This window comes from Epinephelus moara, chromosome 5 (assembly GCF_006386435.1).
Source record: "Epinephelus moara isolate mb chromosome 5, YSFRI_EMoa_1.0, whole genome shotgun sequence".
Lineage (NCBI taxonomy): Eukaryota > Metazoa > Chordata > Actinopteri > Perciformes > Serranidae > Epinephelus > Epinephelus moara.
This window is the reverse complement of record NC_065510.1, coordinates 22,748,226-22,774,311: the sequence shown is the minus strand read 5'-3', so window position 1 is coordinate 22,774,311 and position 26,086 is coordinate 22,748,226. Positions and strand designations below refer to the sequence as shown.

General features: G+C 40.7%; 1 protein-coding gene across 6 annotated transcripts in view; it reads left to right on the top strand.

Annotated features, from left to right (window-relative positions):
* lrba (LPS responsive beige-like anchor protein) overlaps positions 1-26,086 on the top strand; it is a 237,930-nt gene that overhangs the window by 26,787 nt on the left and 185,057 nt on the right. For all 6 annotated transcript variants that reach the window (XM_050044707.1, XM_050044706.1, XM_050044705.1 and 3 more), the window contains exons 2-9: positions 9,052-9,283; positions 13,508-13,608; positions 16,473-16,568; positions 18,988-19,109; positions 19,888-20,014; positions 20,733-20,852; positions 23,076-23,222; positions 25,010-25,207. In XM_050044707.1, the coding sequence (XP_049900664.1) occupies positions 9,052-9,283; positions 13,508-13,608; positions 16,473-16,568; positions 18,988-19,109; positions 19,888-20,014; positions 20,733-20,852; positions 23,076-23,222; positions 25,010-25,207 (1,143 nt within the window). The remainder of the gene's footprint in view (positions 1-9,051; positions 9,284-13,507; positions 13,609-16,472; positions 16,569-18,987; positions 19,110-19,887; positions 20,015-20,732; positions 20,853-23,075; positions 23,223-25,009; positions 25,208-26,086) is intronic.

Sequence of the window (26,086 nt, the reverse complement as noted above, 5' to 3'; positions counted from 1 at the left end):
TTGAAACGTGATAATAGTGGCACCCCAGCGCCCACTCCACTAACTTGACGTGGAAATGAGCGGTAGTCTAGAAAACTGGCGAGTTTTTTTGTTGTTGTTGTTGTTTTGTTTTTTTTCGAGGGCGCTCGTGCGCCCTCACATAGATTGCGCCCTGGGCGGTCGCCCACATTGCCCATAGCAAAAACCGTCCCTGGACACATCTGACAGAAATGGTCGAAGCACATAAAAAACCCACATGCAATTCAAAATTTTCCATCGGCCACACTGGCGGGTGTGCGTTTTTGTTTTACACACCAAACTCATTTTTTACCCGCCATTGGCGCTTGGCGGATGTTAATTTTACGCCCTGCAACAGATGATCTGTTTTTGCTGAGAACTGCATGTGGAAAAAACAGGCGAGACTCTGAATCTCAAGATGAGCCAGCCGAGTTAACATGCGCACTCTGTAACACTTCTGTTACACATATGCGCTGCTCACACCGGTGGTATGGAGTGGGTGTAACTTCAACAAGCTCAAAAGATGTACCATGTTCATCACCGTTACATTTATGAAGATTTGCCCAGATCTTTGTCCTCTTGCTCACATGTATTCTAAATGGTGGTGCCACTTCATCTGAAGTGTTGCTTGTTTGAAGGGCATTCTGAATGTATTATCACCAGCGCATGACATTCTGCATGCATTTTGCCTCACTATTTTCTCTCATCTGCACCATCAGAAGCTCATTCCCTCCTATCAGTGCTAGCACCAGAGGGATTTGAGTTGGACAGATTATTTGGTTGACCTCCCTATCTGCTGGAGCCATTTCAACATCTCACATCAGTATGTTGGAAATGTGAGTGTTTGTCAGCAGCGAAGAGCACCGGGATTGTAAGATGTTGTCATATCACGATTCATGTTTTGGGTCACTGTGATGGATGTTTAGGTTTTGTGCGGTGTGAAGGGGGGCTCTCGTGGAAGAATGAGCTGGAACTGCCTTTGGTTTGACATGATAGCTCGTTAAAAGAGATCCAGTTAGAAGAGCTGTTGAAAAAGTAGGCCAGCGCTGGTGAAAGCATGGTCACTCTGACAACCCATTTGTTGAGTATTTAGTTGCCTTGAAAGCATAGTCAAGCTGGGTTGTAATAACACATAAGCTGGCCTTTGCGGTCCTCTTGTAAAGGCCTAATTCAATGTAGCCTTAAAATGACATTTACATATTTTTTCAACACTGAGGTATCGCAAAAATACACATTGCTGGTGCTTTAATGAAATCAGTCAGACTATTCAGATCTTCCCCTAGACTTGTCCTCATGTCGAACACTCTCAAACCGACAGATGATATCATGTAATAGATGCACTGTGCTCTGATTGTTGAGAGCAATTCAAAGCCTGATATAAGCCGTCTGACAAACTGGAGACATGCTAGACGCGAGCACAAATTTGTCACGGACGTTCTATTGTCTGTCTCTGCTGTCGTCTCCTGCAGGCAAATGACTTCATATTCAAATAATTTCACCCATAGAATTAATTGCAGTTTCATTAGGGAGAGAACTGAAGGACGAACATCAACATGGACACATACACACACACACACACACACACACACACACACACACACACACACACACACACACACACACACACGCACACACACACACACACACACAATGGATAGAGGGTCTCATCACCCGGCAGCCCTGGCTTGGCAGCATCAGTGTTTTTGCCTGTTACTTTTAGCTGGGTAATTTCCTCCCCTTTGGTACACAGTGCCCATCATTTGTGGCTCTCATCTTCAGCATTACATGGCCGTCTGTAATGATCTAAAAGTCTGCTCTGTGTACACCAAACCTCAAATAGCTCTGCTCTTTTAGAAAACCTTGTTCAATTTTCAGTCTGTGATTTACACTACACTCATAATCTTAAATATATACACGTTCTAAATATATGCCTTTTAATAATGTTAGTCCTAATGCAGTTAGGAATCACAAGTTTTGATTCCATTAAATTGTTGCCCACATTTTGAAGAATATTTTGGCAAAGAAATTAAAGGGCAAAAGAAAGGGGGGTGACATGCAACAAGTGGCCATATATTTACCTAAAATGGGGACATGACAGTTACATACACCCTCAGTATCGCCTCTCTTTTTATTTACTAATTTTTTAGGGATTTCTAGTAGGTATCGACAGAAATAACCTATAGCCAAGTAGTATTGAAAGATCTCCAGTCAAACAAGACCTGCATTCGCAACTTTTTGCACCAGGGGTCTGACCCTGTAATCCTAAATCAGTGGTGCCGCGAGCAAGCTTCCACCCAGCTTGGCTAGAATGCAGTGCAGAATGGCCAAGGCCAACATTCGCTAACCGGCGGAGACTGGAAGGTGGGCAGTGGCCACAGTTTTTTTTTTTTGTTTGTTAACGCGGCTAGCTGTCTGTTAGCAAAGTCAATGGAAAATATATTAAAAGGCGAGACATTTACATCACAAAACATTAAAGTTTCAACACCTCTAAAAGAGAGTGCTTTGAAATTCAGTACTAAATCTCAAACTGAGTCAGTGGAGCGCCAGACTAAAAGGAAAGGCCTCTTGTATACCACATAATTTGGCATGTTTGTTTTTTCTTTCGTAGAAATTAATCAGTTACTTACTGGGTAATGGGTGCTGGGCTAAACGGACATCCCTAGTCCCGACTCCTTGCTGGATCAGCAAAGTTTCTGTTGCTGCTGTATGGAGCTGTTCTCCTACTTGCAAAGGGTAATCTCAACTTCTGTCCCGGTTAAAACGAGCTAACATGGCTGCAGCGTCTAATATACTAATCGGTTAAAGGATCCCAGCAAATTCACACCCACACCAAAACTGCTCAACTTTGTTGTTAAATCAGTTGATTACCATTAGGTAACGTTAGCCATGTGATACTAACACTTGGCCCTGTCAGTGTGGGCATGCAGCCGGGCGAACTCTCACAACTGTCCCCAATGTGGAGCTCTCACTCCTGCAGCAGCAGCTACAACCCATACAGTTTGTGGTGTGGTGAAGTGGTGGTGTGTATTTGAAGGAGTTGGCAGTTCACTGTGCTGAGATGCCAACAAAAAGTTCAAAAGTATGGCTATACTACACGCCACCCCATTCACATTATGGGTATATGGGTATCAAATGAAGTACTCTATTGGTATCCGTATCACTTTTAGGGTGCTGGTGTTGGTACTGGTATCATAGTTTTTTAGACGATACCCAGCCCTTATTTCTAGTCGTATTGAGGAGCATAAACTGGACAAAGAGGTCTGTCTGAAAAATCAGTTTCCATCAGGCTTTACCGTATCTCTGTTTTTGAATAGGTACACTTTTCCACCTTTTTTCTTTCATGCATTTCCACTCCAGCCAAATTTGAAAAGGTGCATAAAAAAGGTCGATGGAAACATTGATGTTACTTCAAATTCACCCTGTGAACATGGCTGAGACTTTCGTCCTAAATAGGTTGTTTAAATGTGTCAGAAATATTAACCTCATGTAAGACATTATAATTGTTGATGTTGGATTTCATATGTCGGCTTTCCAAGAATCCTGACGTCATCATGAGTCTCCTGAGATACAGCTTTAGCTCCAGTTATAGATATGAATTCTGGTTCTTGGGTACCATTTAGCCCTGCCATCCTCCAATGTTGTTCTCCATGGAGACCATAGAAGCCTGTTTGTGCTTTGTGTTACGGCCCAGTGGCTGCTTGGCTGCTCAGCCATGATTAATTCAGGCAGGCCTCGGGGGAGAACAGCCAGGCTAGGTTACCCAGCCAGGGATCTGGTGTCTAGCTGCCATAAAGACACTGGCTTTATGGCAGCTTTTAGCTGCAGAGCTCTCCTTGGCTGGAGCCGGGGCTGGAGCTGGCAGCCTTTCACACCTGTTCCTGAAATAGAACAATGTAAATGATTGAATTTAACAATTTAAGAAATTGAAATATTGTAAACCTCTTTGCCATGCACCAATAGACACATTAAATGTTCTCCCTCAGCTAAAGCAAATTACATTGTTTATAATTTACATCAAGGTTCAGAGTATCACAGTTGATTAATGGCAGCATAATTTAGTCTGTTTATAATAAGTATACTGAATTTTCCATTGCTATTTTTGTAATCAGTAACAACATGGAGATAAGCAGCTGCCGTGAGGTTTTATACCAGCAGTGTGCTTGTATTCTTATTCAGCTGGCACCGCTGGAAAGCGACATAGTTTCCAGGTTTGGTGCAGAGTGCTGCCTGAGATGAAATATATTTGAATATGACAATTCATTTTTTGATGTCCAAAGATTTATTTCCAGAACAAAGTACACAACCGAGGAAATACTGTCAGTGATTAGGGTCTTTGTTTACTGAAGTAAACCTTTTACTTGAAGGTAAAACATTCATCTCAGTGCTGTAGGTTGCTTTGAACGGTAGCCTATTTGAATATTGGGATAATAGTGTATTTGGCAAGAAAAAACCTCACCAGCCACTCTAAACGGACTCTTTAGAAGCAGAGATTTTAGAATGATCTTGTGAATTACAGACTATTATGCTTGTCAAACAGACTCTCTAAATCCCAACTGATGCTGAAAGAGCCAACACATTCTGTTAGGATAGATAATGTCAGACTTCACAGGTTTTTATTTGGCTTTTAGTCACTGAATATAGTACTCAGCTCAGCGATCAGTCTCTCACACATGATGTCAAAATAGCATATGGAAAAGTAGGTTTTTTTACCTCAACTTCTTTCAATTGCTTGTTTTGTTTGACCAACAGTCAGAAAACTGAAAGATATTAACTTTAGAAAAAGAAAGAAAACTTGACAAATCCTTTGGTATTTTTACTTTATTTAAGAAACATAGCCACTAATTGTTGTTTTTGCCTGTTGAAAGAATCTCAATAGGCCTCAAATGACTTGCAATTAGAGCTGTAGGGTTAAGGCTGACTCTACAAACAGTAAAACACATCACCAGATAATGTGTTCAAGTAATTTTTCAATTTGCCTCAAACTTTTCTGACCGTAGGATGCAACAAATCTGGTCCTAAGTTGGCCCTGTTATACTTGCTTGTGTGCCGGCTGTATGTCACTGTAGTGTGGCACTATACATCCTTATATTTGTTCTCTGTATCCTTCGTCAACTGACTGTGATGGATGGGTGACTCACACAGAGTGTCAGGCTCATAAATCAACTCTTACTGTGGCAAAATGGCACCCAGTATCTATTAATGGCAGACCTGGCTGCAGTCTATCCCCCAAGTTAACGCATGGCACTCTGTAGAGAGCTGTGTGATTTCCTGCTAAGAGACAAAATAGGGAAAAAGAAAGGCTGCCAGTGGGGCATTAATTGGTTCGTGTGTTATGATTTTGACATTGGCTTATTGCCCTAACAGGTGGCTGGTAGATATTTTGACTGAAATAATTTTGTCATTTGTTTTGTCATTTACCCTGGTATTTGTTTGACCATACATCCATCTGTTCCTTATACTGTGTATTGTGTTTGTACTGTATAAGCCAAGGGTGTCAAACATATGGGCTGCTTGCCAAAGGGTCCAATCCGACCCACTGGATGACTTTGCACACCTAATATATTGATGCACTTGTGAAGGCTAAGAGGTGCCAGGTTTCAAGAGCAACTTAAATACCGAGAAGCCCACTTCATGTAAAATGCTGCCTCAGGGGCTTTCCCACCCTGACCAGAATACAGTTCCCTAAAAAAGCAATGAATACTAACCATGGTCATATTTTAAGATATTGAACATTGTGCCAAATATTTACAATTGGCAGCTTCGCAACAAAAGAATCTCTATCAATCTTCAATACAATATGGTGGAACCCTATTGTCAAGGCACTGCCAAAACTTTTGATTTATAAATGGTTTGTAAAGCAGGGTACAACTTAAACCTGCTTTTTCAATAGCTTCCATTTTAGGTTGGTGTGGTGATGTCAGCATTACGACTCAGGAGTGGAAATGTATGGAAAAATGCACATGTAGTGCCAGTGAATAGTAGACTGACTGGTTGTGGAAAAACTGAGACACATTGTTGAAATTGCAGTTATTTTTCTGAGACATCTCAGGCTGTTCATCATCTGTCTTGTAAATGGATAAACGTTTTCAGAATGTAATTATATTTCCTTACACTAAAGGAAAGGAAAAATTTGAAGGTGCTGTCAGTTATTATCTATAGATAATTATGTATTGGTGTCTGGCCCACTTGAGATCAGATTGGGCCGTATGTAGCCCAGGAACTTAAATTTTGATACCTGCTGACTACAAACGAACCATCATTTCAGCTCTTTGCAAAATTCCAACTTTAATTAAATGGCTGAGCCAATCGAATTATGAAAAAGCACATTTTCTCACTTCCATTGGGATCTCTCCAGTTTTGGTTTAATTTGTTTAACTGTTTATCATTCTGAAATTAAATTTTGTTTGTTGTGTTAAAACGCCTCACATTTTTCAATCAATGTTTTGCACGTAATTTTGAATGCTGTGAACACCAAACAAAACGGCATTTAAAAACTCCACTCGCCTCCATTGTTCTGGGAAAGCAGCAGCACTCTGAGATACAAATGTGTCAAAACCTGGGCCAAACTCTCTGCTTGCAAAAATAGGGAGAATACATGATGTAACTTTCTAATTTACGTGAACCTACCCTTTAATTCATCTCAAGACAAAGTTAAGGTCAAGGTTTGTTTTCTTATTTTTTTCCTTTTATTGCAAGACAAAGGGCAAAACGCTAACAGAACAAAACCAGGAAGACAAGAACAGTGAGTACAGGCCAGTTAGCAACAATTTCGTTAGGCAGTAAGACAAGGTTATTGTATGTTAGTTGACGTGCATTGTGTTGCGTGTTGTTTTGATTTGATGTTTGTGTGTGTGTGTGATAATGGTTTGTTTTTATGCTGACTGAAACGTGAATAATGTGAGCAAACCACTCAGAGCCTCATAGTGCACTTTTAGGAGATGATTTGCGGGCACATAGTTAGTGCTGAAATGATAAGGCAATCGAAAAGAAAATAAATAAGACAAGCATTCTGGTAATTGAATAATTGTGGTTTCATGTCTTCAGTCTAAGTGTGCTGAACTGCTTTTCATCTATATCAAAATATAGCTACCTAGATTTCTTTGTAAAAAAGATAGATCGATCTTCAGGTTCGGAACTATTGGTCAGTCATAGAGAGCAGACATCACATTGGGCTCTGGGGACTTGTGATGGGAATTTTTCAGAATTTTTGTGACCTTTATAGACTAAAACAGTTACTAAATTAAAGCATTATTACAGATTAACTGCAGATGTGTGCTCTTGAATTAAAAGTTGACACAGTGAGCAGGATTGTTGTCAAATGCACAAAGGCTGAATATGACTTGATACATCTTGGCACTTAAAATTGTTTGTATTTGCAATATTTGTGAATATTATGATATGCGTCAGCAAAGCTTAAACCATGGGGGTTTTCTTGCTGGTGAATATTTATGCACCAATTTGTGAATTTTTAGCATCAATTTATGGTGTAAATGTCTCTCATTTTGTCAATACAGAAGTCCTCATCTACTTTTATATTTTTATTGGAGGGGACAAATGCATAACATCTAGGCCTAAATCTTGAGGGGGGTGGGCATGTCCCTTGTGTCCCCCCTGAAATCTATGCCTATGTATGTCAATATGAAATATTGCACATTACATATTAAAAACAAGACTGTATGAACGTGAGGGATAAAGGAAATGCGCCTTGTGTATCTGCTGATGGATTGCATCATTGTTCTAATGTTGATACTTGACATGAAAAAATGAATAGATATCTGTGAGAGGAGGTTAAAGGGACAATAGGTGAGGTGTGTGTCAGTGTTATCATCACTTTATCCCCCGTCTTTAAGGATGTTGTGGCGGTACCCCAGTGTCCCCTCCTTCCCTATCTTGTACACAACACACACACACACATACACGGAGTTAATCCGACCTCACTCATTTTAATGGGACAGTTTCCATTCCCCGCACCAAATCATATTGTTTTCACATCCAGCCTGTCTAATGGCCGAGCACAGCTATCACACTTTCATTTTTTTTTTTGCCCAGTCACACCTCCTTGATTCTAAACATGACAGCCTCAGTCACAATATTAATTTGACACCAACATTGTTATTTTCCTTATCGTTTTCTATTAGGCAGGGTTCAATAATAAAAATGTCATCACAACTATTAAGAAGTGATAAATTATGACATTTATGGCTCGCACAATTTATTTCCACACACAAAGAGCATTACTCCTTTCAGACAGGCATTCCACCTCAGCGGCTCCTGAGCAAGCTTTAGCAGGAGATCACTGTTAAAGCTGCGTAACATGGTGGGACGCATGAATACAATTTTGCGTTTTTGATTCAAGATGCAGGCTTGTGAAAGAAAATGTGTTTATTCTGTTCTCCCACCACACAAAAAAATACATTCCTGAGTGTAAAAGATGTACACACTGGTAGCCACTGCTGATATTAGGCTGGGGTTTGTATCAGTGTACTCTATCACTGTGTATTTTCTGGTACGTCATAAGTACAAATTAATTTGAACCCGGTCTGTGTCTGCCAGGCGATGTCAGATGCTGTTAGTATTCCAGGGCCTCCTACAGGAACAAAAGACCTCTAAATACACTTCTCACTGTTTGCGTCTGTCTGGATGTCTCACTTAGTTTCACTGACGTGGCTCCTTGTTTAATATTTTTTTTGCTCTTGGTTTATCACGGTGTCTTAAGGCTAGCTGTAAACAGCTGAATCTACTGTCAGAAAAACAGACATACAAATAGACCGACAGAGACCTGTGTTTCTCCCCTGACCTTTTATCCGCTTGGCTAACAGCACTTGTGATGCATGGTTAATCATCTGTTTAAAAGTGCGCACACACATAGTAATGTGAACACATATATATGAAGCTCTTGTTTATTTTTTGCTGGTCATAAAAGAGGAATTAATTGCTGTTTTTTATTGCTTAATTTACTCAGTGGCTAAAACACTTTGTCTCTCCTGCCTTGTCTCCTCTGTCTCTTTCTCTCCCGCTCCTTTCCTCACCTCCGTCTTTGTGTCTCTCCGCCAGCTGGTCGGCGGCCAGTTTGACCTTGAGATGAACTTCATCATCCAAGAACCGGAAAGCATTGTGTGCATGGTGGAGCTGCTGGACAAATGCGAGCCCACCTGTCAGGCCGAGGTCTGGAGCATCTTCACCGCCATCCTCAAGAAGAGTGTCCGCAACCTGCAGGCATGCACTGATGTGGGGCTCATCCAGCAGGTGCTCCAGCGCATATCCACCACTGACAGCATGATCGCAGGTAATTAAAGAAGTATTTCACTGCTGGAAAGGTGGTCTTTTCACAAAACAGAGCTGTCTATGCAGTAGAAAGAAACACTTTTGAAAGTGGTGCTAGGGCTGTGGCATTCACCTTTGCTCAACAGGTAAAAATTTACTACTAGAATACATTGTGCTGCACCAGACCAATAAATGCTCCTGTTGGTCGGTGACGTAATGCAAGTTGCCCGTCCAAAAACAACCACGGCAGTCGCAGTGTTGCATTACAGTTAAACAGTAAGCTAAAATATGTTTCTGAAAACATTTGTGACAAGAACTAGGCAACTCAGTAACAGAATCTTGGTTCATATTTGATCAGAACTGCCTAGTTTTACTGTTTGATCCCAGTATTTTCAGTACGGGGCCCACTTCCTGTTTGCGAATTCTCATATTACAGCCAAACAGTGCACTAAAATGTGTTTCTGAGGACATTTTAGACAAAAAATAGACCATAGAGTAACAGAATCTTGATTTATATTTGATTTGCACTGCCTAATTTTACCAGTTGATCTCAGGATTTTCAGCTTCTGGTTTTAACAATACGGGAAGTAGTATGGCGCCCACCTTCTATTGACAAATTCTCATATTACAGCCACTGGCACAGTGCACTAAACTGTGTTTCTGAAGTAACAGAATCTTGGTTTAGATTTAATGAGCACTGCCTAGTTTTACAGTTAGATCGGAGTTTTGTCTGAGTTTGAGACAGAAGAGTTTGTCTCTGTCTCGATCCTCTTCTATAGTCTTCGTGTCCTTAGTGGTGGGCATACAAAAATGACGAAGTACAATCTGTAGTTATAGCAAAAACCCCAGAGCCAGTGAAAATCGAAACCTGTCGTCTGGCGGATTATTGCTGGCAAATGAGCAGGGAGATCTGGGCGATGAAGTGTAACACGGTTCATTTACCCACACTGCCCACATTGTTGTGATGTGAAGCAGGTTTAAAATTGGTAAAGTATCCCTTTAAGAACAGCACCTCGTGGAAAAACTTAAACTCATCTGCAGTCATATATCTTCATGTGTTTTTTGCTGAACTATGCTTGACTAAGACAAGACACTAGAAGAGAAGTTTTTTTGCCAAGCCTCCGCTTTGACCTCTTTGTGGGAGGGGAGCAACAAAGAGACAAACTCCAATTTCAAGAATCAATGGAGCATTACAAACAAAGGAACCAATTTGAAACTTTCTTATCCACATTTCCTGTTTACAATAACCTCATGGTTTCATCTCCCATTGTTGCATATGCTGTGATGTGTTGCAGTGAAAGCGGACACAATTATCCCGTACAGTCTCTCCAGAGTCTCAGTCTGGTCTGTCGCCCATCTGCAAATTAGTCCGAATTAATCCTACAGTGTTCGGCTCAGTGAACTTTTGCCAGCCAGAACAGCGCTGGCCTAGAGGGTTTGTTCAGTCGAGCAAGGGTGATACAACCCAGCAGTAACTAGGCAGCTGAGAGTAATAGTAATATTCAGCACAGTACAAATGCTTTGGTTCATCCCCAAGAATTGTCTCAGATGCAACTTTTTCATTGAGTGATTTTTACAGCTTAAAATGACCCATATATTAGGATTTAAGATTATCTCCTGTTTGTACTTTTTTCTCAATATTTCTGTGCATTTTATTACTTTCATGAGAGAGTTGACAGGAGAAAGCTGACAAGAAATGGAGAGAGATATGAGGAATGTTATGCTACAAAGGCTGGACTTTCAGCCAGGGATGTTGTAGTTTATGATAAATGTCTTAAACAAGGTCACCAAGGCACCCTAACTTCTACTTTTTAAAATTGCACTTACAGTAGATTTGCAGACCGTCTCTTCCTCACTTGCTCTGAAATACAAGTTGTGCAAGGCTGAGCTTTGATACTTGTGTGTGTTTATACTAATACTGTACTTAACATCGAAAAAGACCTTCCAGATAGAACTGCCACTCATCATTATATTTAGGGGTTTAAACTAGAGCTGCAGAGATTGGTCATTTGCTGCTGTCCATGTTCTTACATCATAGTAAATTAATGTTTTAGGTTTGGAAATGTTGGTTGGGCAAATAAGTCATTTGAAGAAGTTACTTTAGGCTCCAAGTCAGGGATACTCAACTTGCTTTGCCCAGGAGCCAATTTTGCAAATGAAAGGAGGCAAAGGGCAAGTTAATAAACAAACATTAAAGGGATAGTGCACCCAAAAATGAAAATTCAGCCATTATCTACTCACCCATATGCCAATGGAGGCCCTGGTGAAGTTTTAGAGTCCTCACATCCCTTGTGGAGATCGGCGGGGGGAGCGGCTGGCACATCTAATGGCAGACGGCTAACATCCAAGAACACAAAACAGAATCCACGAAGTATCTCCATACTGCTCATCCATAGTGATCCAAGTGTGCTGCAGCAGTGACATAAAAAGTTGTTTCGAAAAATGTCATATGAACTCTGTTTTTAGCCTCACTGTAGCCTGTAGCTCTGACTGCTTCTCTGTGCTCCGCGTTCACGTGTGCGCGCCTGCGCGAGACCAGCGAAAGCATGAGCTTTGCTTACCCGTGTTTACATCACGTGACATGTGCACCACAGGGAGAGACAACGGTAACCACAGAGCTAAAAGATAATTTGCACCATGGTCTTTTAGCAAAGGACAGCCCAACATGTCTGAAGACTTTGAAATTGAGGAGGAACAGCATTTCTTTGTTGAGCCGTATTTGTTTGAGCCCGAGTATACGGATGCGGAACTCAGGCTACTGGACGAAGCAGCCGCCGCAGCTCATGAGCCTAACCCTCAGCCAGCCGCAGAATACCGGAGTCGAGCACTGGAAACCTGGTGGTGTAGTTGTTTCAAATGCAAAGCAATGCCAACGGATGAGGAAAGTCTTTGCTGCTCAGACTGGGAATTGGCGATGCCTGCACTTGAGAATGCACGAGACTGCTGGCTCTTCAGAGATCACCGATCACCCTGAGCGCGCACACGTGAACGCGGAGCACAGAGAAGCAGTCAGAGCTACAGGCTACAGTGAGGCTAAAAACGGAGTTCATATGATGTTTTTCGAAACAACTTTTTATGTCGGGGCTTCAGCACACTACGGATCACTACGGATGAGCAGTATGGAGATACTTTGTGGATTCAATTTTGTGTTCTTGGATGTTGTTCTGGGGCGCCGTCTGCCATTAGGTGTGCTAGCCGCTCCCCCTGCCGATCTCCGCAAGGGATGTGAGGACTCTAAAACTTCACCAGGGCCTCCATCGGCATGTGGGTGAGTAGATAATGGCTGAATTTTCATTTTTGGGTGCACTATCCCTTTAATGATATTATCAGTAAATGAAATGCCCTTTCAATGTTTGCTATCCTCACTCATCTTTGCCAAGAGGCAAATCCAGTGGCAGCCCCGTGCAGGTCAGGGGTACACAGGGGTGTTTCCAGGATTTGAGAGCCTTCAGGGCTTAACTCACACCTCTGTTGAGGGTCCTTTTTGATATACTGTACAAGCTCTATTTTATGCTTTTGTATGCACTCCGGCAGCTTATTTACATTCAATGTGTCCAGTGTGAATCAATTTATTTTCATTGTAAATTACAAAAGGGTCGCTGGGTCATTTAACACCCTATCGCCCATGGGCCATAAGTTGAGTATCACTGCTTTAAGATATTTTTATGGGCTTTTCTCACTGTTTTCTAATGTTTTGTAGTCCAAATGATATAATGATATATTAATCAATAAAATTATCCACAGATAAATCGCCAAGGAACATAATTGTTAGTTGCAGCCGAACTTTAAAAGAAGGGTTTTGTATGTGCACACTAGTCACAGATCTGTCACACCTTGGCTCATCATTAGTCAGTAATAACTAATGGAAGAGGCTGCACAGTGGCTGGGACTCCCAGAGTGTCCTCTCTATTTTAAGTCTTGTGTTTTTCTTTTCTTTTTTTACTTGGATTTGCTCACCCTACTTTTCTTTTAAATACGTCCTAGCTACTTAGCTTCTTCTTATTGCCATGGATTCAATGTAATATTTAGATGATCAAATTACCGATAAAGACTGCAATAGTTGTGAGCTGGATCTTTTTAAAAATAAGACAGGGAAAACTAGTTATAATCAAGGACCTCTTCATGAATGATAAGATCCATAAGGTTTTCTGTCAAACTGCCATCATTTGGAGCTCCCTCTCAATTATTTTGTCAGTCTTTGTGTTGTAATGTTTAACCTCTGTATGATTCTGTGTGTGTCTTGCAGACCTGCTGGTGGACATGCTGGGCGTGCTTGCCAGCTACAGCATCACAGTGAAGGAGTTAAAGCTTTTCTTCAGCAAACTGCAAGGGGAGAAAGGCCAGTGGGTGAGTCAGAGTCATGCCACGGTGATCTGTCTTGGTTGTCTGGGACCAGCTTGAGGAATGTGCTAGCAACACTTCAACTGCTGCCATCCCACAGGCCAATGCCCTCGACACACAGACAAGATAAATCATGTGAAACCAGACTGCTACTCCGCAGTGATCTCGGATCCAGAGCAGCACTGCATTATTGCTGTTGGGCTGATAGTGAAATTACCACAAAGTTCTAAGTTTGAGTTATTTTTATCAGCCAATATTTAGCACAATGTTAAAAGGTATGGCTGTTAAACAGTCAAAGAACCTGATTTTTCTAGAATAGACTGCCTGAGCTGTTGTGTGTGTGTGCCTATAAGGAAGTAGCCATAGTGAACTTAAGATGTATGACTCATGTACAGAAGATAAGTTACTACATCCATGCAGAATAGGCGGTGCAGAGGGAGAGACAGTTAAAGAGAAGGAGAGTAAGCCATCGATCACTGACACTAATCAAGTTGTCAAGGAAATAGGGCAAGTTGCTTTTATGCTTCGAAATTTCAGCTCACTCTCCCACTTTCAAGCAGCTCTCACCACCGCTCCTCTCCTCATTTTGTTTTTTTTGTGAATCGTCTGGGGAGACATGGTGGATAGGATGAGTGCAGAACTTTAACTGCTCTGGTATTGAGCACTTTAACCACAACCTTGTTGAAAATTGTAAAAATGTATTGAAAATTTTATCACTCACACTGATCCAACTCCAATATCTGAACTCTTTGTGTTATAGCAACACATTTTAAATGAGTGTGCTTTGCAGTGCACAATGATGTACACATTAATCAGTATTATAAAGTAAATTAGGGCTGCACAGTATATCATATTTAATTGTCAAGGTTTCACAATAAACACATTGCGAAAGACTGCGATATTGCTCTTTGAATATAGACACAAAGTTACTATATACTGTCATACTATAACAGTGGTTCCCAACTGGTGGGTCCCGGTCCAAAACTGGTTCCCGGGTCTTTTCTGAATGGACCACAAGTGACTCAAGAACGTGTCAAGTTTGTAAAAAACACTCTTTATTTTGAAGTACAGTGAATTTTGGCACAAAGCTTTTACTTTGAAGTGCCATTTCCTGCTGTAGAGTGAGTGACTAACAGATAGCTACATGACAGAGATGGCAAACCAGCCCAATGACACGGCCAAATGCAAGTATGAGGCCAAATGTATTAAACTGTGTGCATCATGAACAAATGACTAAGGTAGAAATCTGGACCCCGTGGTTGGACCAGTTGGGAATCAGTGTATTATATTATGCTATATATGTTATCTGATAGGTGCTATGCAGGTAACTCTGGCCAGTCAGACAAAGCCCTCACCGTTAGGCATTGTCTGATTGCATGCGAGTGAGGTTTATTAGGTTATTGCTGCTGTATTGCAGGAAGAAAGTGTGATAAGTGCAGAACAAGTGGCAACCTCTTGGGCTAAAGAATGAAGCCAATGCAAAAGTACTGTAAACTACAGTTACTTGAATGCTCACATGAGGCTGGCTCAAGAAGCAAGTCAGTCCTCATAGACCTCCATGTTAAAATGCCCAACTTTACAGCAGAAATAAACATGTTTACAGCCTCGCACAAAAAAAAGAGAAACAGTTTTTGTCTCTATAGCAACTTTCCCCATTCATGATCACTGTACAGGGGGAGAATTGTATATGAATAACCTGTTGAGATTTAAATAAACCTTAAAGTTATGCATAGTTAAGGGTGTGGTCACTTTGAGTCGGATCCACCTCTTGCTCCTACCCAGCCCCACCTTCTCATTCAAATATGGTCACTTCTGGCTCCAAAAAAATAAGGTGGTGACAGCTGAAATGCCAAACTCAAGACTTCTAAATGGGAGACCACATACCAATGTGGTCACAGTAGCTATGTCCATTATTTTATACAATCTATAGTGCAGACCAAAAAACGAATGTCAGAGGGGATGTGGTGCTTAAAAGATAGCACATTACTCTGTCTGGCAATATTTTGGACACAGGGGAGACAATGTGGCACAAGCACAGCTACTGTGCGAGTCTGAGTCAAGAAATGTATTGCAAGTAACATTGTTATTGCAGTATTTAACGTTATCGCATATAGCATATTTTCCTGATATCTTGCAGCCCTGAAAGGTTTCTGCAGGTCCTTAAAAAGTCTTTAAGTGACATAAATTCAATATTATAAATATTAGACTTACAAAGACATTAAATTAATAGATTTAAATTTTAACTTTTGAGGTCTTCATTTCCACAAACATTTGATCTAATATAATTTATCCATCTTTAAATTTCTTTATGTTAAAATGAGTCAAGCTCTATTGCAGGAAAGCCCACATTTCTGATGTTACAAATCTCTAAACCTACCACTGAACCCTAATACTAGAGTACTTGCAGTTACCTGTTGGCAAAATGTGGATTAACCTAATTCACTCTAATAACTTTATTCCTACATAAAACCTACCTCTGCATGGGTAGGTTTACTGCCTGCAATGCTTTAATAAGGAAAGGATGCTTTCACCGAACATAAGTCTCAAATATAGTGATCTTGAAAATGCCTTAAAAAGCATTAAATATAAGTGTCTTGATACCTGTAAACACTTTGCCTCAAGTAAATGAAGATACAGAATTCTGAGTGTGCTGCTGAGTAAGTCTTTCTGAAGTCTGATGAGTCTGGGGTAAATTTAGAACAAGCAGAACCAAAGCTGTACTTGCTTTTAATCATTTGTGGCTGCATGCATAAACAGTAAGTGACTAACAGGGTTCATGTGCTTTCATGTGCATGTGTGTGCCTGTTTGGACATCAACACTTATCAGCTGTCTAAAATGATCCTTGTGTGTTTTTGTATTCTTCCCTCAGCCTCGTCATGCAGTGAAGCTTTTGTCAGTTCTGAAGTACATGGCTCACAGGAATGGCCCGGACTCCTTCTTCAGCTTTCCGGGGAAAAATGCAGCTGTGAGTATACTACGTCATGTCAAACACTGCACCACAGAGTGAAAAAAACATCCATGAGCACTAGGTATGTGTGCACATAGATGATGAGCTGCCTGGCATGCATTTAGAGGTTAGTGTCAGACTGCTAGTTTGAATATTTCAGTACATGAGCAGCAAGATTTCCAGCTAGGCAAAATGCAAAAGAAGTGGTGAGCTAACAGAATATGGACCCCCACCATGACTGCCTTCCAAAATTTACAGCACCTCCTATTCTCCTTCATCTTATAAAGAAACTCTATTATAGACTAATGAGTGAGGGAAAGAGAGGACTTCAGATATTACATGATGATCTCTCCTGAATCCTTTCATACTAAGTGCTTTCTAAGCTGATTTCGTATGAGCCAGCCATTCACTGACCCATGCAGTTTTGCTCTAATTGATAAGCTTCACACATTCTCTTAGTTGTTTTTTAGTCTGCCATTACAACTCTTCTCAGGCCTCAAAGGCTATTGTGCTCTTGCTGAAATGTTGTAAAGCATCTTGAAACGGAGTCGAAGAGCTTTTTGATGAAACCGCATGTGTGAGCACTGTAAGTCTACATAGTTAAAGTGACTAAGTGTATCATGTTGTGGCCGTCGGCTATTCAGCTTTGGACCATTGAAATCGTGCTTTGAAAATTTTGGTTGTGCCTTCTCTGCACATTAGTTTATTCAAAACCTCTGCCTCGTTCTTCAGCGTTAGTATCATAGAAAGTCAGACTGCACACAGGCTTTGTCCTTGTCTTTCTCTAGATGCGTAATGTAGCATACAGGCAACACATGATGGCAACAGTGGCACATGATGACGAGTGTGAAGTAGACAGCATACCCTTGGTACACTCATTGAAAGAAACAATAAATAAATAAAATATAACAGAATCAGAGATTGTTGGTAGTACAGGAAAAATCTAGATAAGAAATACATTCTTCATTCATTTGATTCACAAAGTTGAATTTGTCAGCTTTCTACATGCTAATGGCAATGTCCAGTTGTGCAGTTCATTGCACTGGAACTTTACAAAAGCATTGCATTGTTCCCCACTGAACTCTTCCAGCCACAGGGTATGATGTGGCAGGACAGTATGTTTATTCAGAAGGATCCTCTCAGACTTGCATCACAACTGCTCTTTGAGCACTCATTAATGCTAAACAGTAATTAAGACAAACAGCTAATAATCTATTTAATGTCTTCAGGATTTCCTCTGTGTGAAGGAGTAGACCACAAATGGACTATTGCAACATTAATATTAATGAACTTTTCATTGGATCAAATATGCATAGTACAGGAAGCTGTACAAATTCAATTTGGCAAATTTTATACACATCAGGAGCAACCTGACGACAGAGGCTTCAAAGTTGTTAAGGCAAAACTACACTAAAACCAATAGAAAGACTGTACAAACAGACGTTAAACACACTGGACAAAGCAAAATTTTAACAAAATATGATTTTTTAAATTGGGAAAATATGATCAGATTTGCCGATATCTTACTTATAACTAAAATTCTTCATGGCCTGGCACCCCACAGATACCACAGAGAAAGAGCAGCTTTGGACAGTCAACCTCCAAGCTGCACACACCTGGAACACTGTATCCATAGAATTTAGGAACATCACATCTCTTAAGTCATTCTCCAAATCAATAAAACACTGGTTACTGGACAATCAAACATGTTGTCATGATCTGAATTAGTGGTTATGTCCTCGTTTTCTTACTGTATGTTGGGGCTTATGTGCTTTTGTATACTACGTTTTCCTCAATGTGTGTCACTGTCTTGCTAGTTGTGCTTGTGTGCTATTGTCCTTGTTTTTTGTGCTTTGTTTTGTGCTCTTGTTTGTTTGTTAGTGGCTATGTGCGTTGGCTCTGTGTTGTGTTTTATGTTGTACTTTTGTATATTTACTTGACTTAAGTGGTCATGTTAATTAATGTGCACTTTCTATATAAAATAAACATAAATATGTGCACTATTGAATGTTGCTTTAGTCTGTGTCAGGCCTTTTCCATAGTGTGTGTAGTCTGTATATAACCCTCTATTGTCATGGTGCTGGTGCTTTTTACTTGCTTGTGTACTAGTGTGCAGGTCTGCCATGTGAGGTTGGGTCTGATTCTCTTGATCTGAACTCTATTAGTACTTATAAGTGTTTGTCAGCAGTGATTGATAAGAGCACATGTGCCCTCACCTTCCTGTGTTGCCCTGCTACACACATCTGCACACACATAAAAACATTATTAAGGGCAATAGTTTTCAAACGTTTGCTTAATATTCCTTTGACCTGTCGCACTAACCAAGAGGTTTTTTTTATCAATTTTAAATGCTCAATGGTTCACTGAACTCCACAGCTGGTCAGGACCCACAACTCATACCATGTCCTGTTTTCCTCTGTTGTGTTTTTCCTAACAGGCTATAGCTCTGCCTCCTATAGCGAAATGGCCGTACCAGAATGGGTTTACATTCCACACATGGCTCCGCATGGATCCCCTCAACAACATTAATGTAGACAAAGACAAGCCTTACTTGTACTGGTACGTAACAATACTGTTCTGTGACCAGTGAACCTTTGCCCTTTGTTTGACTCTTCAATGTTTAATTTAGTTTGAATATACTATATATGGAATGCAAAAATTGTTTAAGGAAGTAGTGCATATTTTTAGTGTAAATAACACAAAGAGAGGGGAATTGCATGAATGGTGGTTTTACACGGATGCATGCACTTTAAGTGTGAACATATGCATGTGTACATGTTCCCAGTATAACCGAGATGTATATAAAATGCATTTGAACCCCAGAAATGTGCTGCAGAAGTGCAGCCTTCAGCCTCACAGATGAAAAACGGCTGTGCCTCTCCCTCCATCTTTCCTGTCTCCTCATCCTTTGCTTCCTCTCCGAGGAGCAGAGGGTTGGTTGATCTTCTTTTCAACCAATAATTAATTTCTGTCAGAAATCTAATTTATACAACAGGGATCTGTTTGGGTTTCTATGAGAATGATAACCACGCCGGATGGCCAACGAGCTGCTTGAGAGAATCTGTAATAAAAGCTCCTCTTCAGCCTAATTCAGATTAATTCACTAAATCACACGCAGGGGCCCCCGTCTCGCCGGGACATGTAGGATGGGAAGAGTCTGTGAAGTTGAGAAATGATTGTTTGCTATCTTTATCCATTTGAAATCCTTTTAAAATGCTTATATGATATATTGGACACTATAACCCATGTTGCCCTTGAATGTAGTCAGTGTTAAAGTGTACCGCCTCACTCAGAAACTCAAGCTGTGTGTTTGTATTTTCCTTTCATTTCATTTCAGTTTTCGCACCAGTAAAGGCATGGGTTACTCGGCACACTTTGTTGGTGGCTGTTTGATAGTGACCTCATTAAAATCCAAGGGGAAAGGATTCCAGCACTGTGTAAAGTATGACTTCAAACCGCAGAAGGTAAAAAAAGGAACAAAAAGATGAACCAGAACACAAGCACTGGTTCGGTGACCCAGGCCAACCAAATATTCATACACAAGAAAAGACAAATTCTGCAAAGCAGCACACACAAAATCAATCACATGCACACACGCAAACACATGCACACACACAATAAATCTAGACCTTGCTGTAAGAAAGTACTGTCACATCACACCTGACTCTGGGGAGAAGCAGAACTAGAAGGAGGAGGAATGAGGGCGACGGCAGAGAGGGATAATCCAATACTCCCGGTCCCCTCCAGGCACAGCACACACTGAAGACCATTGCAGTCCTTTGCCTGTGGACAATTTAAAACACCCTCCTCCTTCCCCTGGGCATGAAGGCGCTACCTTACCTCAATAAACCTCATGAGGACCCAGAAATGATTTTAGTTAATTTTTCACTCTATTTTTAATGCCTTCCTTCATGTCCGGAAGAAACCATCATAACCTATTTCACTGTGGCAACACTGGTAACCTATTTCACTGGTTGTAAGGCTGAGGAGAAAACCAGAAATCTAAGTAGGTGGGATCGTAGCTGGAGGGGACTGAAACATGATGGAAGCAGGTTAATTGTGTACGCTGGAAGATTCTCACCACATGTTGACTTATTGATATCTTGTTGTGTGTGACTGATACTTTCAGATATACAGTGACAGTTTTCCGTTGTTCGAGCCTGCTTGTTTTTGTTGTTGCAGTGGTACATGGTGACTCTCGTTCACATCTACAACCGCTGGAAAAACAGTGAAATAAGCTGCTATGTGAACGGGGAACTGGCTTCCTTTGGAGACATAGCCTGGTTTGTCAACACCAGTGACGTAAGTGGTAACACATTTTTTGCTCTTTGCAAATCGCACAGTGAATTATTGGTTTAAGGTGCAATGGTCTGGGTCAGGTTAGAAACAAACTCTTGTGTGGTTCGGTCGTGGTGAGAACCTGTTCCAACCTTGATCCGAACCAACTGCAGTCACATGACACATTGTTTGGGTTAAACATGATCATGTTACAGTCCTGGAGGATTATTAATGTGCACCTCCTCCTGTACTGCCTTAATATGCACATTCAGCACATCCAATGCTTCAAAACATTGTTTTCTAGTTGGAGCTGCGCCTCGTTTTCAAACTGTACGGTTTGACTGAAATAAACAATGACAGCAATATAGTACACGATGAGCAGCGCTAAAATCAACCTGCGTAGTTGTCCCTCCATTGTGACATTAGAAAGTGTCACATTTATCTTGCAAGTATACTCTTCCTCAACGTTTTGTTTACTTCATGCATGGAAATTCTGACCAATCAAGAGCAGCTTTCTCGCACAAGGCATTTTATCTGGTCCGCTTATAAATGCTGCCATGAGAACATGAACCAACTCTAGGCAATTATGCAACTTTGTAACAAAATTAAGACCCTGATTCGGACCAAAGCAGCGAATCTAGGTCTGAAAGCACCCTGAGATAGTTAGGCTAAGCCAGCTCGCAATCTTACTGTTTGTCAGTCATTTAAGTTCAGTGTCTTAAATTGTGATTTCAATCCAGAAATCTGAAACCCAAAATTCGTTGTTTTTAGGCGAAGACTGTCAAAATTACAAGAAACACAGACCTTACAACTAATGACAACACTATGGAAAAACATTGCAGATGGTGTCAGTATGTGTTTTTTTATATAGCTGTTTTCTAGCAAGTATTGCTAAACCTGCCACACGTATAGATTCTAAGATAGCAGTGTCATTTTGACCATCTCACAAAGTTTCAGCAGTTCGATTATATATTGCAAATTATGGCTCTGCTGTTAGTTAGTAGTTAGCTTGCAGGTAAAATGCTGTCCCCTTGTAGTTTGGAGCATGTGGCCAGGTATTAAACTTTGCACCTTAATTAGGCCTTTTTGCTTTTTTTTTTTTTGCAGAGTTGGATACAGCTAACAGCCAGTTAGCTTAGTAGCATAAAGAAAAAACAGAACTTTCCCCCATTAAAACCATACTTTGGTTTGTGTATGGATAAAACAAATGAGATACGATGTATTAACTTATCTTCACAGATGCTAGTAGTTGGATTTTGTTATCTTTTGACAGGGCAAGACTAGCTGTTTCCAGTCTTTATGCTAAACTAAGCTCACAGGCGTCTAACTGTAGCTTCATATGTACCACACAGACACAAGAGTGGTATCGATCTTCTCATCTAACACTTTGAAAGGAAGTGAATAAGCATATTTGCCAAAGCCGAACTATTCCTTGATGTAGGCCATTTCTGTGTTCTGTGTGTACTTCCAAACCACAAATATTATTGCATGAACCCTCTGGCAAGATTTTATATTTACAAGTCCACCTGCTGCTATGTCAGTGTTAGGCATGTGGGTGCACGTAACAGATTTTCTGTCAAATATCAATTTCATGACCAGATATTGCTGTAGGAGTGTGTTACAGAAACTGAGAAGCAAACCTGGCTCACAGATATATCTAATCTCAGTCTTAGCTTCCAGAGGGCTCAGGGGTGAAACCACTCTTTTCATCTTTTAGCATGGATGGCGCAGTGGAAAATGACTATGTATACACACCCTGCTCCTCTCACACATCACCATATGAACTCTGTCACAGTCGCCAGGATTGCTTTCTGCCATGCTGAGTTACGAGACTCTCAAATCAAATTTTGTTAGGAATAAAAACGCCTCCACAGTGTAGTTTAATCCTCTTGATGTGTCAGTATGTCAGGAAGCAAATTAACAACTTGATTGAGATGTGGTCTCATCGTTCTCAACACATGCCTCACTGACCATGACCAGAGGAAGATGGGGCATTATCACGTTAGCCACAGTATGCGTATAGTTTGAGGCTGTGTGTTGCCAATTATAGCTAGTGTTAACATGAATATGCCTTTTCCTCTGTTCTTACCAACTATTTTTGGTCTTTTTTATCACTCCTTCCCATCTTAATTCCTATCTCCTTCCTTCCACCCTCCCTCCTTTCATCTTTAACTGTCTGTTCCTGTGTTTTTTTCCTTCCTTCTTGGCTTCCTCCAACATCTTGTGCTTGTGTTCGTCCTGCTGCAGACATTTGACAAGTGTTTCCTGGGATCGTCTGAGACGGCAGATGCCAACCGTGTGTTCTGTGGACAGATGGGGGCAGTTTACCTGTTTGGAGAAGCTCTCAGCGCTGCTCAGATCCTGGCTATCTATCAGCTGGGACCGGGTTACCAGGTCGGTAGCCATGAATGTCCCTGTGATAGTAACATTTAATAGAGACGTGTAACAACTTACACAGTCAAATGATGCATTATGATAATTAAAATAACTTTCACAAAGTTGAAATGTGTAATGTTAAAATTTTCATGTCCATTTCATTTATGGCGGAGCATTCTCATAGACCAAGAAAGGAAAAATTAACATGGTTGGATAAACTTTTCATGTGTCTAATGAGAAAGTTGATCAGCTTTCATGTTACACCAGACAAAATTCTCCTCTGCAAGATAGTTACCATGGATACCATAACATAGATACCATCAACAACAAATGAGATGGCGTAACAGACTTGATAAAAGAAGCTGTGCCATACTTACTGTAGTTTAAGGGCAACAACATGTGGAAAGTATGCATTTCAGCCTTAAACATAGCATAGTATTTTAAAAGGAATGTTTTTTATTATTTTATTTTGAACTAGTATACTAAAATCACAAAGAAGCAGCTATACAGAGGCCCCCACCTGACACATCCACCAACATGCAATAAAAATACAAAGCAAAGAACAAAAATGGTTGCCAGAGTGGCAAATAATTATCCATGCATTCTTACATATGCTGTATCTCCAGTGCTCGTAGTCACCCTGATGAAAAAGTGCATACAAGTTGGAATTTTCTGCACATTGTTACAGTCTATGAGTATGTTTTCCAGGATTTTAAAGGGACAGTCCACTTCAAAATCACAAATACATATTATTCCTCTTACCTGTAGAGCTATTTTTTATTCTAAATTGTTTTCATGTGAGTTCCCGATTATTGGAGATATCTGTCGTAGAGATGTCTGCCTTCTCTTAAATATAATGGAACTAGAAGGCACTCAGCTTTTGGTGCTCAGAGCACCAAAAAATAAATTTGAAAACTCAAGATAATCCACAGACCTTGTTGTAAGCAGTTTTGTGTAGGAACTATTGTCTTTCCACCAAACTCCACCTGCCAACCATATCTCTGAGCTAGCTCACCTAGCACCACTGAGCTAGCTAACATACAGCTCAGCTGAGGAGGACGCAAGTAATGTTAACATCTTGCATGAGCCTCTCGTCATTGAGTACATGAACTTTTCCTTCTGCACATTGATATGGTTGGTGGGTGTAGTTTGGTTGAAAGAAAATAGTTCCTACACAAAACTGTCCACAACAAGGCCTGTGGATTATCTTGAGTAACTGTGTCACTGTTTCTAAAAAAGAGACATTGCTGTTGAGTGTTCAGATTTATTTTTTGGTGCTCTGAGCATCACAAACAACGTGCTCTGTAGTTCTGTTATTTTTTTAGAGAGGGCAGACATCTCAGTCGATATCTCCAAAACTTGGCAACTCACACCAAAACAATCTAGAATGAAAAATAGCACTATATGTAAGACAAAAAATATGTATGTTGGATTTGGAAGTGAACTGTCCCTTTAAAATCAATCAATCTAAATTGATAAATAGCACTGCGGGTAATATGGAAAATATGTATTTATGATTCTGGAGTGAACTGTCCCTTTAAAGGGTTTAAATAAATTGTAAATCGCACTCAAGAGGAGCACATGAATCAATATACAAAGGAAGCTTAGAACAGATAATTTTATTTGCTGCAAAATATTTGCAGCAGAGTCCAATTTTTGGCATATAACATTAGTCACTGACCCTTTTGGCTATTTAGCTATTTAGTCACTTCTTGTAAGTCTGTCTCTATAAATGCTCCGTGACTGTATTCTTGTCTCTTCCACTGAATGTCTCTCCCGTCCTCCTTCTGCTTCTTTCTTCTCAGGGCACGTTCAAGTACAAGGCTGAGAGTGACTTGCTTTTTGCGGAGCATCATAAGACCTTACTGTACGACGGCAAGCTGTCTAGTAGTATTGCCTTTGCTTATAACCCCCGCGCCACAGATGCCCAGCTCTGCCTTGAGTCCTCCCCCAAGGACAACGCCTCCATTTTCGTCCACTCACCCCACGCACTCATGCTGCAGGTAATTATGCCTTTTAACATTTTGCTTGAAAAGCAATTGATAGTCGTTCCCCTTGAAGTTAGAGTTGATATTACTAGGATTGCCATTATTTAAATTTGACCTGAAGTCACCTCGCTGACATTAAAGCAGTGTCGGCGCAAATGCATTCACCACCTGTACGCCCGCTCCTTCCCTCCCACTGTTCCATATGTACCGCACTTTACTCTCTCTTTCCTCCTCTGCTATAATGAAAGCGGCCCAGTTGGCATCTTTCCATTTTAATAGCCTCATTAGGGCAGAGGTGCAAATGTGTCGAGCTAGCCAGACTGCTGCAGCTGCTGAAAAATGCCATACTGGTGCTCTAATTATGGAATTAGCCTTCTCTGGGACTGAGCTTTAGTTTGGAACTACATACAAGTAGCTGTGCTTTTTTCCTGTAGTCAACTTTGTAAAAGTTTTTTTTTTTTCCATGTGCTGCTTACAAATACACACGCCCCCACACCACGCACACACACACACACACACACACACACACACAATATCGCTCCTTCACTCACTTTGAGTTTGTCTTTTCTCAAACACTAATTGAGTTTTCTCTCATGCCCTCTCATCGAGAAAAACCCTTTGTTTCCTTTGTGAGGGAGGCTTTTGCTGCCACACATAACATATGCTTTCTCCACCACACAAACACACACGCACGGTGTAAAATATGAATGAATATGTGACCTATATTTTCAGCTTTGCTATGCTATGCATGCTCAAAAATTCTAATCCTATAGAGAGGAAAGTGTTTTGCCCAGCCACCGTTAGTGTTGCAACATACAACAACACACACCAGCTGAAGACCCAGGCTATTAAACATTGAAAGAAAATATGATCAGGTTCTATGTTTTCAACATG